Source organism: Glycine max, chromosome 10, assembly GCF_000004515.6.
Source record: "Glycine max cultivar Williams 82 chromosome 10, Glycine_max_v4.0, whole genome shotgun sequence".
Classification (NCBI taxonomy): domain Eukaryota; kingdom Viridiplantae; phylum Streptophyta; class Magnoliopsida; order Fabales; family Fabaceae; genus Glycine; species Glycine max.
The window spans coordinates 49,837,529-49,856,664 of NC_038246.2; the positions used below are offsets into that span (position 1 = coordinate 49,837,529).

A 19,136-nucleotide genomic window follows, 5' to 3' on the forward strand; every position below is an offset into this window, starting at 1 on the left:
ATATATATATATATATATATATATATATATATATATATATATATATATATATATATATTTAAATGAAGTATTTGATTCTTAATATATTGATGCAATCTTTAAATATTAAATTATATATGTAATTAGTTTAAAAAAATGTAAGTTGCACATGCCACAAACTATTAATTAGTTGTATTAGCATCAGTAAATCCTATAATTAATGCATAGTTACATTACCGGAACAAAAATCTACTTTATTTAAACTTAAATACTTATTTATTTTCCTTGGGTCTACTTATTGATCAATGATTAATATTGTTTGCAATATCTTGACTCTAAATATACTCTGAAAATTAAATATGAGTTCTTTTGTTAAATAGATTAATTCATAAAAATATAATAAAATCTTAAATTACTACATCATTCATTCACATTTCTTTAAACTTAAATATAAAAAAATAACTAATTTTAATTAATTAAGAAAGTCAATTTGATTGAAAAAAATTAGTTAACATAATTTAATTAAAAAAAACATATGCACAAATAACTAAATTATACTAGAATAAAAGTATTTTATGAAATGATATAAATATTTAATTTATGCAGCTAAAAAATGTTATTCTAATATCACATTTATATATATATTATGTATGTAATCCAATATTTTACTCTAAAATTTTATAATTTAAATGATATTTTTATAATTAGAAATAAGTTTTTTTTTTAAATAGTAAGTAATACGTCTCCAAACATTGTATGGGTCACTATATTAGTATAATATATGAGAATTTAATAGTAATAGCTGGCAAGCATCCATAATGCGGTGCATGAATATTGTATGGATATTTGAAAACGCAGGCGAAAAAAGTTATAATAGTAAAAATATGAAAATACTCAAATGCAAATGATTAATTTTGATATAAAAATAAAAACTAAATTAATTGATGGGATGTGTTTACCCTTATGACTAATTTATTTTCATTGATAAATAAACATTTTAAAAGTAAAAAAATCTTATAATTTTTTTTATTTGATTAGGTTTAACAATCTTACTGCGTAGGGTATTAATATACTATTAAACTATATTATATAACAATAATAATATAAAAAATGCTATATCACCCCTTTAATTCAGTCAGAGAAAGTTTTAGAAATAATATAGTGAACACTTGCTTGGATATTTTATTCAGTCATTGAAAGTACAAGATATATTTTTTTAGTCTTCATGTTATAGTTACCGATCCTGGTTCCAGTATGTTGACGTCGTAGTGCTTCAGCGATAACTGAGCTCCAACGTGGGATCTCGCAAAGATGAAGGAGTTCCAACTCGGACACTGAATTTTACGGAATTAATTAATTAAGAGTCACTCCATAAAATATTTCTCCCTTTTTTTTTTAATTTATTTTATCAAATGCCAAACACGTCCTTAATTCTTATTAACTAGAAGCGGTGACCTTAATTACTTTTTCAGGGTTTTGTTGGCTAATGCTCTAAGACTGGTTAAATAGTTTATAATAAAACCTTTTTATTAGAAATAAATTAAAATCGTCAGTTTATTATTCTATTTTTTGTTTAACCGAAGAAAATTAATAAATGAACGTGCGTGGAGAGTGTCCTATGACATGTTTGGTAATGAGTTGAAAAGTAATTTTGAATATTTGGAGAGTAAAGTCATTATGATGCAGTAACATGTGTGATTATCCTCAAAAACGTGTTTGCAAATAAAAATTATATTGAAATTAAGTTTTGCCAAAGAAAAAATTTAATTACTTTTACAAACTCAATTTATAAGCTTAAATTTGAATACTTGAAAATCTAAACATGTACTTGGTCATTAGTGTTGTAAATAAATAATAAGGGTTGTTAGGTGCAAGCAAGAATCATAAATTGCCATGGATCATGTTGGATCATATCTAGTCATTATTTAATACTGGTACTAACACGACCGGTATTAGAAGATCACGTGATGCGAGCGTGTGTGCAGGCAGAGTGAGAGTGAGAGTGAGAGTAAGATATTTTCACTTGTCATGATGACGGGTCACGTGACTCATGGAATGGTCTTATATATGCACATGATGAAGGATGAGCAGCATAGAGAGTGTGGTGTGGGGTGGGGAAAAAAGGGGAATGCATGTGGGTTACGGAAGTGAATGAGTGAGAGGTGCTTGCTTCGGTTTCCCGCCAATAGCGCCGACGTGGAACCCATCTTTGGCGCCAAAAATGTCCGCAAGACGCGCCACACGTGCTCAGTGATGGGACAGGTGTCCTTCGCTGCTGGCTGCACCCTTGTCAACGACTCACCACCATGTATATGTATGTCTCTCTACTCTACTACCTACGTAGTTACTTGTTAGGCTAAATACTCATTCTGCCATCTATAAGTATATTTCACTATCACAGCTCAAGAAAGTATTACAAATTTAATTTATGCTTCAAAGTGTATTTTTTTTGTCATTTTACTTCTGCCGTTAAAAATATTTTTTTAAAACATTTTTCATACTTAGCATGTTATTTCTCTACGTAATAATTGATGATACGCACGTATAAAACACTTAAAAATACAAGAAGTAAATGATAATGACAACTAACAATATGGGTGTAGAAGACAAATGACAATTACTATTATTTTGATTCTTGAGTAGACGACTAAATGTATAATATCAATTATCATGTATGCATCATATGTATATCATTCATTGTCACATAGGTTAACTTTAATGACAAAGTAACATATAAATTATACTTTTAAGATTTTTTTTTTAAATTTAATATTTCCAAGTATCTAAGTGATAATAAATTACACTTACCAAGTACAAAAAAATCATCATTCACCCTTACTTTTTACAAAAAGACATTTGTACAAAACTGTATAGTATTTTAGTTGTTGTATTACACGTTATAGATATTTATTTTATTCAATTAAAATATTATAAATAATTATATTTAATACATAAATTATGTTTTAATTTACGTAACACGATAAATTATATTTTAAAGTTTTTTTTTTTCATTATTTGCATTTGCTATAAAATTATTACAATTCGATTTAGACATAAAATAAAAGAAAAGCACTAAATTAAAAGAGAAACACATGCAATCAAGAAAAAAAATTCAAATATATAAATAAAAATAAAAAGAATAAGAGATACTTAGTTCCTTACTGACTGAAGCATAATAATCTTTATAAATATCGCCACTTTTATCAAAAAATGTGAGTTCAGAATTTATATTTAGTTCCATCTGGAATCAAATATAATTGTATAAGATACCTAATATAAATATTTGTATAAAAATTTAATATTATTTTTGAATTGGCTTGCATTAACCTATACGACAAAAAATTAATTAGCAAAATCTGAAGGAATGTGAAACAAAAATAAAAACACACTAGTTCAACTTCAATCAAAAACTCCGTATCGGGTCAAGAAACAATTAGCGAGAGTGACGCCTCTGTCGGCTAAAACAGGGGTCATTTCGCTTTTAAGTAGACTTTGTTCACCTAATAATCGACCAAAAGGCCAAATTAGTTTCCAACTTTTTTTTTTTTTTGTTTTATTAAACAACAAAGCTAGAGCCGAGTAATGAATTTTTGTGATCTTGTATCTTCAATCCAGTGTAATCCCTGTTCGATTAGACTCGGTCTACGCTGAATTTATCGTATAAATTACGATTTTAATATTTGCAAACGAATGCATGTTTTTGTAATAAAAATATATATTATATATTGTGATTTTATCAGAAGGCTAACAATTATGAATGCAAGAATTAGCAAATTGTACTCTTATGGAGTGGATCAAGATTAAAATATCAGACAAGACAATCATTTAGAGAATTTCCTAATCACGACAATACCTCCAAAAGCTTAATCTTACAACAATGGCTCTATTTCACACAAATAATTTAAAAGTTAATTAGAAGTTAAAAAATTCTTGAAGATTTGCATCATCATATGTTTCCTGGTATTCGCGTTTTAAATGAAGCAAGGATTTCAAAAGATTAACATTTGAAAGATCATTAAAATAATGTTATGATCAACTTAGCAAGATATCAATAAGAGAGAAAATTGCAAATAAAAGGCCAAGAAACAGTTTTGCAATGTAGAATCGAAGAAATCAATTTAGTTGAAGTGCCAAAAAGAAAATCCTGTTGATCATAAACTGGGAACATTTTGTTCATATATTCTGTGTCGGACTTTATTGGTTGGGTTGATCAGGGTTATATTTCATTGTTTTTCCTTTGTTCGAGTATTAGTTTAGACCCAAACACCAAAATCCAAAAAGTCCTCGATTAAGGAAAGCTAGGGAGTGAGCCTTAGTATTGATAAGGTTGTGCAAAGCCTGTAGTTTAGTATACCTTGTAAGGTTTTCGAATATATACTATATAGGCTTGGAAAGTCTGATTTGAGAATATTCTAGGTGTGATCAGGTTGATTACAATGAAAAAATCTCTCTTAGTGAGAAAACTAGACTTAACCTTAGATATTTATTTGGGGTGAATCAAGATAAATAATTCCCTATTGCATTTTGGTGCATTTGGTACAAAATATCTTTAGGTGGACATAATTTTGGATGTATTAACTTATAATAAAGCAACTTTGCCCCCATTTTTTTTATTGTGGTTCTTTAATAATCAATACCGTCTCTGACTCTGCAGGATTTTAGCGCTCTATTTTTCGATTTTGTCAGAAGAAAATATGTTGCGTTTGATATTTTGAGAACCACATTTGTAACTTGTAAGGCCAACATTCTCAGGATTTTAATATCTATAATCCTTGCTTGTGCATGTATCTTTGCATGAATTGGAATATAATGACTAGTTAACTACCAATAAATATGTTGTCTTGACTAAATTTATAAACAATAGATACATTTAATTTATTACACTAACATCAGGATTCCACTAAGCACCAAAGGCAAAACGAAATTTGAATTCAAGCATTTCAAAGTTTCACATAACATTGAGAGGCAGCCAAAGGAGGAGCTTTATACTAGCTCATCTCTCCTTCCACGACACTGATGAGATTTATAGAAAACATAAACTTGTAAAAGAAGGTTATAACTTACAAAGTTTCAATTAAGATGAAACAATCTCAAGTTATGATCCCATCTTCCAGGTCACATTAAAATTTTTACCTACAGGGATATTCAAACCCTTCAATCCTACCATCAATATTTTATCTCCATCTCCCTGCCCGTACAAGTACTTATGTTGAGTTGTGCTGACTTGCACATTTGACAAACTCATTAGTGGTTCTCCATCAATCTCAATTTTAGGTAGTGCTCCATTTCGGTTTAATCCCAACACATTTATCGTGTCAATAACCCAACCTTTATCTAAAGCAAACTTGCCCTCTTGGACTTCTGACCAAATTTTCACTGTTCCTTCTTTGATAGTTGCATGGAAATCAATGTAGGTTGAATAGCCATTTACAAGCTTCATTTCTGGCAGCTCATCATCATCAAGGAATAGATTCCCTTTGGCTTCTCCGTCAGTTGCACCAGCGGGGAAGGTCACAATGAGGCTGAAGGGTGTCATTCTAGCATCCTTAGATATCATTCCACCCTGTTGCATTGGAAGAATGCTATTCTGATACAAATGTACATTGACCACATGCAAAGGTGCGTCAAGGGTAACATAGTTACCATCTTTTGACACAATGGTCTGTGTTAAATCAAACAAATTGTACCAGGTTCCAGGAAGGAAGAGTGCTGTAACTTGTGTTTTTCCTTGCTCAAGCACAGGAGAAATCATTAGACTGCTCCCTAGTAAGAACTGAGTGCTGAGGCCATAACATTCAGTATAAGTTGGAAATGAGAAGAAAAGAGGCCTTGCAATTGGTGCTCCACTAACATGAGCCTCATAGTTCAAGGTGTAAAGATACGGGAGGAGCTTATACCTCATACCTAAAGCATTTCTAGCTGACTCAGCTACTGATTCCCATTGGTAAAGTTCCTGTCTAGGGGAGTAGAAGTTTGCATGGTCCCTTGAGAAAGGGTAGAAGGCACCAACTTCAATCCACCTATTGCAAAGCTCTTCAGTTGGTGCTGGATAGAAACCACATATGTCTGAACCAACCATTGGAACCCCAAATATTCCAAAATTGAGCATTGTGGATATTGAGTACCTTAAGTCCTCCCACGTGCCCTTATTGTCACCAGTCCAATGTGCAGCATATTTGCCTGAACCTACATAAGTGGAGCGGGACAATATGAAAGGTCGTTTTCCTTTAAGCCCTTGAAGGGCCTTGTGAGTTGCAATTGCTTGAGAGAAACCATAAATGCTGTGAGCATCATACTCCAAAACACCATCATAGTGAACTGCACTAGTGGCTATAGTTTTGAAGCCTATAGGAGCCTGTACTCCAGAAGCATTAATTTTGTAGGGAGGATCATCCCACCGTGTGCTTGTGATGTTCTTGCAATCTAAGCAACATATCCACCCAGGTCCTGTCCCACTAGGGCACACTTTTCCCTTGGGAATTGTGCACTTTCCAGAGCAGAAATTTGAAGCTTCATTCATGTCAATCCATAGGCCATCAACAGGCACTAGTTCATGGAAGCGACGAATCTCGTCAACCCACCAGGAAACTGTTTTTGGATTGAGAAAATCAGGAAAATATACTGCTCCTGGCCAAACTTGAGCCAAGAAAGGTTCACCTTCATACTTGATAAAAACATCATCAGCGATACCCCTTTGATATACACCATAACTGGAGTTAACAGCAATTCCTGGATCAATGATTACAATGTATTTCATGCCAATGCTATGTATTCTGTCCAGGAAGTCTAAAAGCTTGGAATGAGGGTAGTTAACTGGATTGAGTGTGAAGTCCTTGTGGCCATCCATGTGATCATCATCATTCCAGATCACATCAAGTGGGATTTTTGCCTTCTTGTAATTCTCGACAACATCTTCTACAACGGATAGATTGTGATAGCCCCATCTGCATTGGTGGAATCCTATAATATTATACCAAAAATAAAATAAGTGAGCATGTTTGCCAAGTACCTTTTACAAACAAGTTCTCTTCATACAAATGATAGTTCTGGCAGACAAGCATGAAACATGATATATATTTGGGAATTAAACAATTTCTTGAAAAGTTTTAAGCTAGATCTTGAAGCAAAGCATAATGATTAATCCTACCTACCCATATATTTAATTGCCAAGTAATGTGGAAAAGCGAGTAAAATGGAAACAACTGACAAGCATATTTACCATAAAAAAATTTCAAAAGTAAATGCTTGAGTAGAGTTACAGCACAAAATCTTTTACTATTTTCATCAAGTTCATGCTCTCCTCGTTATTATATGTATAGACTATGCATTGATATAAACAAAACAGATGCCTGTTCTGTCTTCATGATGAATTAGTTTATATGCAATAGCCCTACCGATATTATTTCCCACAATCGAAGGCTAACCTTATTTACTAGACAAGATAGCAATACTTTTTTATACAGATACATATATATTACCACCTCTAAAGAAAGAAAGAAAGAAAGACAGAATGATAGGTATCATAATGCATATACAAAAATGGTTCTTGAAAAAGACCCACAAATTGCTTTATTCACAATACATGCAAGTCATAAAAACCAAAGTTCTATGGCAAAGTTTACGGGTAAAGATTAATTTAGTTTCACTTAGTAGCAACCAGTGGGACAATGTTTTGTTGTTTGATAATTACAATGGAATGTTCTGTCCAAAAGAGCATTAATATATAACCAAAAGGCATTATTAAAATTAAAATATGACCGGAAAGCTTTCCTAGTATACAAATAGATTCAGAAATTAAAATAATTTTGCGGACCTAACTTTTACAAACAAGGAAAACATCCCTGTCATTCAATGTCACAGACATGGTAAAGCCAAAAAACTTCTAATTGGAAAACCATGGCCCATTGCATTATATGCACACCAAGAACGTGCTCCTGTAATCGCACACATAAAGAAACTCATTGAATTTACAATCAGAGAGTTGAAAACACTGTTTGTTTATTTTTTCGCTTGATCCAAGGCAAGAATTATTTGTCAATTAAGTATTATTGTCTCACAAATAGCAAGCCCCAGTTTTGTCAATTAATAATTCCTCTACAAATGGGAATGGTTCTGTGGCACCCAAATGACTAATGCAAATGCATACTAAATAGCAAAAAAATTATAAGAGAGTGAAAAGAGAAGCATACCAAAAGCCCAATAAGGCATTGGAGCAGGTCTGCCAATTAAGGAAGTGTACTGATCCACAACATTGAGAGGGGTGGGTCCAGCAAAGAAGTAAAAATCGAGCACCCCTCCAATAATCTTGTACGTGAGAGAGGTTCCTCTATAGAACACATCCATTCCATTGCTATTCAACAAAAGAACACCATGTGCATAAGGCTTGCCACCTTCATTTCTGAGATCCATGTACACAGGGTGTGACCCGTATAAATCAGTGTTGAGATTAATGGCTGATACATCAGTGGTATACAAAGTGGACGGGTCATTTGGGTACAGCTTGATCCCGTGTGGCTGTGTGTTCTCTCCCAAACCATACAAAGATGCATCTTTGGGCAATTTGGTAGAAATTTCAAGGTACTGGTCCTTGAAGACCAATGAGTTGAACTCATTAGAATTGGAGTCAAAAAGGGTATCCCCATTTGACTTTCTTTTGACAGAAAAACTAAACGGGTCTGAAATGTAGCTGAAGACAAGGTCAGAGCCAGAGCCAGAGTACTCGGACACTGATACTAGGTTCTTCTTCCTCGACCATACGATGTATTGATTCAGAGCCGGTGGTTGCTCCCTTGGCAAAAGGTTGTAAGGAACCTCCCACCTTTGTTTCTTTGCGTCAGTGATGTGTACCCTCAAACGGTTCTCAGTCTCGTGCCTGTAAAACCAAGAACAATGAACAAGAGTTTAGTACTAATTCTCCTAATAACAACCATCCAAAACCTCAAGACAATTAAGTAGACGAGTCACATTTCTTATATATCTGGCCAGATAAATGTGGGACTAGTTACTCATAATAGGTTTTACAGATTAAAAGTTGGATGGAGAAAATGTGAATGCATAATAACGATACTAGTAAATATGAGTTACTTGACATAGAAGCGTAAAAGGGGAAGGTCAGGGCCATAGACATTGTTGTTCTGCTTAACTTGGAGGAGCCCTACAAGGGAACCATCAGGGGCATCTTTGATGGAGATTAGACGGTAGCCCAGGCCAATTTTGTTAGAGGAGCTAGTAGCCTCTTCAGCGGTTACATGTAGAAGCCAAGTAAGAAGAAGGTAAGAGAGACAGAGAGTAACTAAGCGAATAGAAGAAGCCATAGCTCAGTTTGTTGTGATGCTTGTCTTCATCGGATCCATTACGACGCGTGACTTGGTTGGGTTGAGCCACAATATCAATGGTCCCCACATTCTTGCTTATCTCCGTGGATGCGGGGATTGTGGACCCACTTTGCATTACTCATTTTCTTGCACTAAGTGGGTGGGGATATCTTAAAAGCTTTTTGGTATTTCTCTCTCGCACTTATTTTTGTTTTTCTGTCTTTTTAAATTTTAAAACCACACATGCGTCGTGAGTCAAATCTGTCCATTTTCTTATCCTACTCGCTTTGATTCAACTCTTTGGAGTTTATGCCAACCTTTACTGATCAGAGGACTGAAATGAAATAATTAATAGTCATGGCTAAAATTTGACTAACATAAACCTGCTAAAATTTACCACAGAATTTCCCATGCTTCTTGTATCCATTTGTTTTTAGTGAATTTAACCTCTCACATGTTAAAAGTACTTTTAACTTGTGAAAGAAAGAGTAGATATAAACGGCAAATAAAAAAGAATCTGGCAAACCATGGAGAATGAATGCATTATAAGTTAATTTCTGCTAAAAGTGTAGGTTTATTGTCCATTAAGAACTTCTTATCCAACATGTTCGGCCTCCTTTTTCTTGATCCAACTAGCTAGGTATCCGCACGAACCATCCCTTGACGCATGTTAGAAATACACATGTTCATAAAATTAGATATTTTCGTTGAAATAAACACAATTAACTAATAAAGTATCATCTAATTTAAGACTTATTTTTATATGTGAAAAGATAATGTTAGAAAATTTATAAAACTCATGTATCCTATTTAATCAATTGAGTTAAAATATTTATAAAATTACATGAAAAATTATTATGTACACAGATTTGAAAGGGATTTAATTTTGATTAAATTTATATATTTTAAATTTTAAACTATGAAATAATAAAATATTCTAATTATTTTACGGTTATTTTATAAATAAATAATAACTAAATTTATAACGTTAAAATTGATCAAAAATTAAATTATTTAAAATGTAAAAAAATTAAATTAGATGGAAACTATTAAATTAATATTATAAAATAAATTATCATTTTAATCTCAAGTTGACAATTTATAGTTCATTAGGACTTAGGTAAGATGTATTATTATAAGTGTTTAACATTATCTTTGTCCCTTAAAAAAATTTATTAAGTTACTAACTATTAAGTTCTCTCATACATTAGTAATAACAATATGTTATTATAACAATATTAATTATAGAGAAAAAGGGTACAGTGTATAAAGTTTTACATAGGTATCCAATCACATTCTATCATATATGATAAATTTGTCGATTTTTAAAATAATTATCTTAAAATAATTCAAATAATAATTTATAATTAAATAATAGTGTAAAATTATTTTACACCGTCAATATATAAACATTAAATTCTTAATTATAACTATCAAAAGAATAATATTTTTATCCAATAATTTTTTATCAAAGTTTCATTAAGGAATAATAATGATATTATATGTCATAAGTATATTAAAAATTACAATATAAAATAAAGTTAATTTCAAAATAAAAAAAATCTTATATAAAATTATTAAACATATAATCAAAATATTATTTAGTAATAATATATCAATTAATTAAATTTAAATTATTGTTTAGTATAAAATAAAATAAATGTCATTCAACACAAAAGTTATTTATAAAATTGTATTAAAATTATTTTATATGAGTTTTAAGTAAAATGTTTTTATCGGTGAATTAACTTGTGGTCTCTATTATAAAAGTATGAGATTATCAATGAATTAATTTAAAATTATTTAGATTAAGCAGTAAATTACGTTCTGGAACATTGAAAATGCTGAAAAAGGCAATGAATAATTTATTTTTTCAAGTTGACGATCAAGCTAGGTTAACAGACTAACTTCGAAGTGGATTCTCTTAAACAAATTTTTCATCTGATAGCTGACAATGACATTAAAATTCCGGTGTAATTACAGTTTTAGCCTTCTAGGTACATACACGACTACACTTGTTACATTTCACAACAATTTTTGGCCTAATACCCTAAATTCTAATATTTATTAAAATATTACTAAATTTTTTTTGACAACATTGTCAAATATAAATAAATATTTCTAATATATTTTTATGATATTTTATTAAATATTATGTAAAACTTATGTTATTAAAGATTTTAACGACATGAGTTATACATAATATTTAATAAAATATCATAAAAATAATATTTATTTGTGAATTATATATATTATAAAAAAATGTTAATAATATTTTTAATAAGTGTTAGGAAAAAATATTATTAAAGATTATATGTATTGTAATGACCAGAGGAAAAAGAATTGACATTTAGAATTAAATGAGGATATAAATAACTAATTAATAGGTTTGATACGGCTTTGGAGAAACTTATATAATTTTATTTGGTTAGCTTGTAAACTACTTTTATTAAAATAAATTTGTTTGATACACAAATATATTTTAGTCGCTTATTTTTATAGGCATGAATATTCATTCCTATCTAGAGAGTTAGGCTATCGGATATTTTTCATTAAATCAATTAACTTATAATTTTCAGCTTAAAGTAAATTTGTTCATTTTCTTTATAAAATTTTATCGGGTTTATTCAAGTTTTTGATAAAATTAAACTACAAAAGAAAATATATATTTTTATGATAAGTACAAAAATTGAATTTAAAAATGAAAAAATTCTAAGCCAACCAGCAGAAAGCATAACCAGAAAACACGTGTCTCCCATTTATTGGGTGTGAGAAAGGCATCATTATATTACTGTGCCTGAGCATTCTTTAAAACACACGACCACGAGTCGCAAGCAAAGAACATCAACAACCATGTCTGACGCCAAGGAGAAGAGGAAGCAAAGCGTAGACGACGACGCCGTTCCGGAGAGCCAACAGCAGAAAAAGGCGCGTGAGGAGGAGGTGGTGACGGATGAGGAGGTGGAGGAGTTCTACGCCATTCTCCGCCGAATAAACACGGCGGTCAAGTACTTCAAGAGCTACGGCGATGACGTGGCAGCGTTGGAGAAAGATATCATGCAGGATGTGAAGGAGGGCATGAAGAATGAGAAAGAGGGTCACGTCCAAGGCAACTTGAGTTTGGATCTAAATGCCACTCCCCAAAACCCTACCTGATCTATAAATAAATAAAATGCATCCGCAACTCCTTGAGTTTTAGACTTTGTGTTCAATTATTCTTATTTTAAAAGCATATCCCTTCCCCAAGGAGAGATCATGCTAATTTGTTTTCAATTCCTTTGTGGAAGATAAGTGTAATGATAATTGGATGATAAAAATATTTAATAACATATACTTAATGTTTTTTTTTATTGTATGCATTAATTAAATGTGCTACGTTAATATTAAATATTTTACTAATATATATAAGATGTCAATAATTTTTTTTTTTTGTTCAAGTGTTTTATACATGAGTTACAGTTGCAATACTTTTCGTGAAAATAATGCTATATATGATCCACTTTTATAAATAAGGAAGAAGTTCGAATTGAACTTAAACTCAATCAAAACATATTTTACGCCAAAGTCAAGTTAGAATCGAATAAATACGTACCTACAAATTAATGTTTATTTGTTATGCTTAAACATTAGACAGCTGAGATATCCTTTACATAAAAGAACTAGCTAGCAGAGAATAAGGGATAATGTTTTCCTTGTATGCATGCGAGAAAGAAGCATTGAGAAGTAATGCAGTAGATCTTTTTGTCTATCTAAAGACTAAAGGTATGTAGTAGCAGTTACCCAGATACACGGTGGTGAAAGCCACCTACTATAATTCATTTTATTAAAAAATATATGTTTGCGTTTTTTTAATGCAATATATATTTGCATTAGTTTATTTATTGTTTGAATTTTCTCTAGTGCACGCAATTTTTCTAATACCTATCCACCGAGTCAATAAATCAATGAATATAAATTATATAGTTCTTTATATATGCAATAAATAACTTTTGTAATTTTAGTCTAATAAATTTTTTCTTTTTATTAGTGGTGAACAACGGGCTGAAGCTCAAAAGCAACAACAAACAGAATCTAAGGAACAGTCAACAGTCATTATCCTGGGCATGGAAGCCTCAATGAAAAAAAAATATTTCTTTTTTAACAGTTTTATTATTATTTTCTACGATCATAAGTAATAGACAAGGTGGATGTGATTAAAAATATCGATGCAACTTTGCAAACATGAAAGAGGCATTGAGAAGTGATGTAATAGATCCAAACTTTATCTATTTAAATTTTAACGTATGTAGTAGCAGATACCTGGATACAGGAGAAACGGTGAAAGCTAATTTAATTCATTTTATTTAAAAGAAATAATTTATTTATTGTTGGAAATATTATATATATACATCATAAGCTAATCAGATTTTAATTAAAAAATTTCAACCACCCATAATATATTCTCAAATCACTAACATACGTAAATGAAAAAAAAAAACTTATCAAATAACAGAATTCATTCGAATTTATTTATAAAAATAATTAAATCGAATAGAATGGGATTCCTAACCAAATCGGTGGCTGATTACTTCTTCTGTTTAGTGTTTATGTTCCATTTCAAAGACCTAGAAAGAAGGCTAAAAATTAAAGCAAATGCTATTGCAAACCTACATCACTAAATGAAGAGAACAGTGAGCATTCGTGGCTAGCTACTGTTATTTATGTGCCCTTTCGCCCAATGGAAAGCCAATGAGGCACTAATTTAGAAGGTATAATAAGTAACATTCTAAAATGAAAATTATGAATAAATATATATGTCGAAGATTATCAATTTTAATAAATAATTATTCTTTATTTTATTATCATATTTATTATTTTATTAAATTGTTAATTTAACAAATACATGATTAAAATTAGAGACTTATTATTATGATAGAAATTATGATAATGAGAAATAAATTCTTTATAATTTTAATCTAAAGTAAGATTATTGTGAGTAAGACATCAATAATATGGATAAATCAATATATATGTAATAGTCTTTATTGGATAAAGATTAATAAATCTTATTTATTAAATTACATATATAGATTATGTATACGTGAATCTAATCATTAAACTGATTTAATTGAGAATTCCTAATAGGTAACATTACCTTGATATGTCAAAAGTTCTCAAAAAGAAATATAATAATTTTGTTCGACATGAGATTATCATAGTAATTAACAAGTTATTTGTTATATTTTAATTTCAGACACCCAATGTCTTAGGACACTAGTTGAATGAATATTAGATATAATTAAATACTTATAAAATTAATGATTAATCAATAAGGAATTCATAAATTCTAGATAATGAGTTTGAATTTTATGATATAATTAAGACCTTAGTCAATAAAATTGAATGAAAAAAGATGAGAGTTTCTTAAGTCATTCATTAATTAAACATGTTAGCTTATTAGAGTTTGACAATAATAATGTACTCTAAAGTTAACCTTGAACTATAAATGATGCAGACAAATATAACATTATTCTTTTATTGGTTGGTTCTTGAAAGTAAAAAATATTATTTCATGTTATCTAAACGTTAAATAGTGTTGCTCGACGTCTACCTTAATTAGTACATTAATCATTATTAATTTAGTATCGATTTAGTATTAAACCTATGAAGTCACACATAAATAAGTGTTTCAATCTTTACAAAAGAAAATAATTTATTTGATAATTAAATTAGATAATTTAATTTAATCAAATACATATTTTAGTGAAATATTATTATATTTTTTGTTAGCACCAAGAATATAATTAATATAAAAAGTAATATTATTTTATAGATGTGAAAGTTGTTCATAAGATAAGAATAATATTCTATTATTACATATCAATATTAGATCATATGATTAATTATCGTAATTAATTGTAAATTATTTTTGTCTTACATAAAGAAGGAAACTTCTTAAAAGGAAACTTCTTAAAAATAAAAGATACGAGATAATTTTTGTTTTAATAAAGGTAAGGAAATATGAAATTATTTTAAATAAAATCTTTTTTTCTTTGAGTAAAGGCTCAAATTCACATCTTTTACACCTAAAAAATAAAAAGAGAATTTGTTCATAGTTTTACTTAGTAGAGATTCATCTTGTGAATATAGGCAGAGTCTTCGTATTATTAAAAAATTGTTACTTCAAAAATGCATATCCAAATAAATAAATCTATTATTCTTTATTTATTATTATTTTATATTTTGAATGTAAAATAGAATCTAATTTTTTCACTAAGTGTTAAAAATACTTTCATGTAACTATCAAAGACACCATAAAGATGTCATCCAAAACAGAAGCCAATGAGCTTGCAAGGTCACAGAATGTGGATGCCAACGTCTAAAGCATGAGAGGATTGCTGGCCTGTCCGTCACTCTACTCTCTGATCTGTGTGTCACAATGGGAAACATCCACAACTCCAACAAGAATTTCTACCGTGCACCTGAATCACCCTTTGTGATCATTTCTACCGCCTTTGTTGTAGATTCAGTTGTAATATGGTTAAAATAGTGCGACATGTTAGAGATAATAACAATCATCTCATAAGATAGTTTTTGGTTTAATTAACTCACTCTAATTCTAAAATAGTATATAAATATATTCTAGCAATTAATTATTATTGAGTTTTTTTTTAAAGGAAATTATTATTATTATTGAGTCTATTAGACTGTTATCATACCATTAGCAAATGTCTAATCTTGCAAAGGCTTTTGTTAAATAAACCAACTTTTTATATTTTTTTTATAAAATTTATTTAATTTTTTTTCTTCAAATAACATACAATGGCCCATACATGTGCCGGAGAGGACAGGAGAGGGCACCACGCATGGGAGAATCCTGATCCCATATCTTTCACTATACTCTCTCACCTGTGATTTCATTTCCCTTTCTCATTTCTCTTTTGAGCTATTTTTGATAATTTCATTTCTCGTATTATTCTCCAGCAAGGTATCATAACACTAAAAAAAACATGCGAGATATAAGTAGGAAGCTTCCATGATGAAGGATCTCATTGGAGTATTGGTTTTTTTTTTTTAATACGATATCAAACGATTTAAAATACTCACATACTCTATTCAACTAACTCAATTAGATCATCTTGGTAGTCGAGCATTGAGACCATTAGAATTTTTTATTTTACTTCTTCTTTAGTTGGTTTTTCAGCATTTTTTGACAATTTCATTTCTCATACTATTCTCCAGCAAGGTATCACTCTAAAAAAAACATACTACCTACATGTAGAAGGCTTCCATAATCAAGCATGTCATTTGAGCATTGAGACCATTTTACACCTTCCTTTATTGCTTTTCAAGTCTTAGCTGATGTAGTTTCGACCTCTTTTCTGAAGGTTTTTAATACTTTCACACAAAATCTCATTTGTCTTGCTTGTAATGGAATTTGTCGAGGCCATCTTTTGCGTGTTTGTAATGGTTTTTAGTTATTTGTGTTATTTTTATTCATTTTAGTTATTTATCTTTAAAAAAATGATTTTAGTTTCTTAACTTATAAATTTGTGTCAATGTCATTCTTCCACTGAATCATTAACGTGAAAGTAACTCGTTACATTTAAAAATTGGTCTGCATGTGTTTGCAAGATTTATAATAATTTTATATAATAGCGGTTAAAAATTGTCATAAAAAAATAATTTATGCACATGGTTAAAAATTGTCAACAATATTATTTAAAATTAAAAATCTTGCAAAAAAAAACTTTAAAAAAACATAAAAAAGAGAGCATGGGTTGCAACGGCCATTTGTAAACTAGCTAAAAGTGAGCATAAATTTTTATCAATAGGAATTGGTTTACCTCATATTTTGGGCCAAAAATTTGTTTTTTTGTCAGACCCAAAAACACCCTTGAATCATTCACACACGTTCATTGAAAGAGACCTAAACAAGTCATGCCAAGTATTGTCACTCCTACAAAACCAAAACCCAGATATACTCCCATGCAATAGAACCCGAAAGAGCTGGAGCCCTTGGTTGAAACTTGAAACGGCCATTGGACAGGGTGAAATAAGAAAATAATATAATAGAAAAGAAAAGAAAAGAAGAAGTGGCAATTTGTAGAACTACAAATATAGCGAATTTTGATTTTGATTCTTGTAAACAATTTTCTCTGTTTTTTCTATTCCTCTTAAATATGAAATCATTGTTTTTTTTTCTATGTTAAAATGAGTGAATTTCGGTTTTGATTTCTGTCAAATATTTTTTTTCATCCTTTAAAAACCCAGATTTTCTTTGTTCTGTGAATGCATGCTAATTAAATTCGTATTTTTTTATCTACCAAATAAGTTAACAATTGCCCTAAAAATATACAAATGTGGGTTTGATTATTATATTACTTAATTTGACTCTATCTAGAACACACATAAATATTTGTCATATTTTATAAGTATGATTTAGAAGACATGTACAAGAATATTGTTTGAAGAGGGTTAAATGTTGCATTTTTAATTACTTTTTCCCCTTGTTTTCTTATTGATTTTTCATTTTTATTCCATAAAAGTTATTTTGAAGTTATAACTAAAGGCATGTGTATTGTTTGAAATGTAGAACATTTACTCAAACAAACTTTAAAAATAACTTTTATCCAAATATTATACATACTCATTAGTAGTTTACAAAGTATATACACTGTCTCTCTCCACTTCAAAAATAATAGATATATATATATATATTATTCTATATGAATATTTGCAAATCACGCTTTGACACTCAAGTTAATGATGATTTTACTAGAACAATAATATGTAGTAAATGCTTAGTTAACATTAAAAGCTGACTATATTTGTATTGGGTCATTAATTACATAGGTAGATATTTTTACAGTAAGGGTTCACCGAATAGAGCAAAATTTGTTGCCTATAATTGCGACAAAAGTTGTCAAGCTCCTCACACACAATTGCCTAATTTGATCATAGTACTAAAAAATCGAAGAAAATTAAATAACCCAGTTGCAGTAAGCAAAATGAGCATTATGCATTTGTTGAACAATAATTTCTCCAAGATAGGCAAAATTTTAAGCAATACTAATTGGCAATGCAAGCTTTGATTTAAGCTGACCCCAGACCACTCAGGTAATTCAATTGTAACAGTATAGTCTAGCACCATTATATATAATAGCTCTTCGTAAAATATAAGTATACTAAGTACACAGATACCTAAATTTTTTCCCCGAAGTTTAAAAAATATGGGGCAGAATCGAACAGCTACAACAGCTTTGCTTGCACAGGGAAGTTGTATAGTAGGCCTGTATAAAAGGTCAAATAATAAAGTAACACATCACAAACACATACTTTTGTAACTTGATACATTAACTTAACACAAATAATTGCACATAAATGCAAAAGATTAGAAGTTTGTTTTGGTTTTGCATAAAATAGCTGAAATTTTACCTAGAAAGATCTTTTCTATAAAATATGTAAGTCGCATTCATGAAGGACAAAAACCTTACCATATGTTGATGACTGCAATGGAATTAATTAACATTTCACGTTTAATAAAGCACCAATAACCAAAAACAAGTTATATAGTTATAAATTAATATGGATCAAGAACCAAGTAATCCAGAAATTATGTTTTACAATTATTATCACTTGAAAAACTAGCATATTTTGGCATTCAGATTTCCCTTGGAAACAAATCTTTTCTACCTTCAAGAAGTGTGCTTGGCCTGCAATATATACATGTAATTTGGTTAGCTTTATTGAAATATGCATCGGTGATGAATATTATATATAGAAACATGATCAAACATGATTCAGATGCAGTACTAATTTTGTAAGAGCCTGAAATAGGTAAAGTGTGACATAAACTTATCA

General features: G+C 29.9%; 1 protein-coding gene across 1 annotated transcript; it reads right to left on the minus strand.

Moving 5' to 3' along the window:
• Nucleotides 1–4,880: 4,880 nt before the first annotated feature.
• Nucleotides 4,881–9,402, minus strand: LOC100816950 (alpha-xylosidase 1). The gene is made up of 3 exons (XM_003536638.5): nucleotides 9,064–9,402; nucleotides 8,169–8,851; nucleotides 4,881–6,939 (listed from the first exon to the last, which is right to left on the minus strand). The coding sequence occupies exons 1-3, from the start codon at nucleotides 9,291–9,293 to the stop codon at nucleotides 5,075–5,077; spliced, it is 2,778 nt and encodes a 925-aa protein (XP_003536686.1). The 5' UTR covers nucleotides 9,294–9,402; the 3' UTR covers nucleotides 4,881–5,074.
• Nucleotides 9,403–19,136: the final 9,734 nt, after the last annotated feature.

Bases quoted from the DNA above. Each gene is read 5' to 3' on its own strand.
- LOC100816950 (XM_003536638.5), bottom strand. From the start codon at position 9,293: ATGGCTTCTTCTATTCGCTTAGTTACTCTCTGTCTCTCTTACCTTCTT. The intron at 8,852-9,063 runs GTAACTCATATT...TTGGTTTTACAG, and splicing joins CTTTTACGCTTCTATGTCAA to GCACGAGACTGAGAACCGTT. The intron at 6,940-8,168 runs GTATGCTTCTCT...ATAATATTATAG, and splicing joins AATGCCTTATTGGGCTTTTG to GATTCCACCAATGCAGATGG.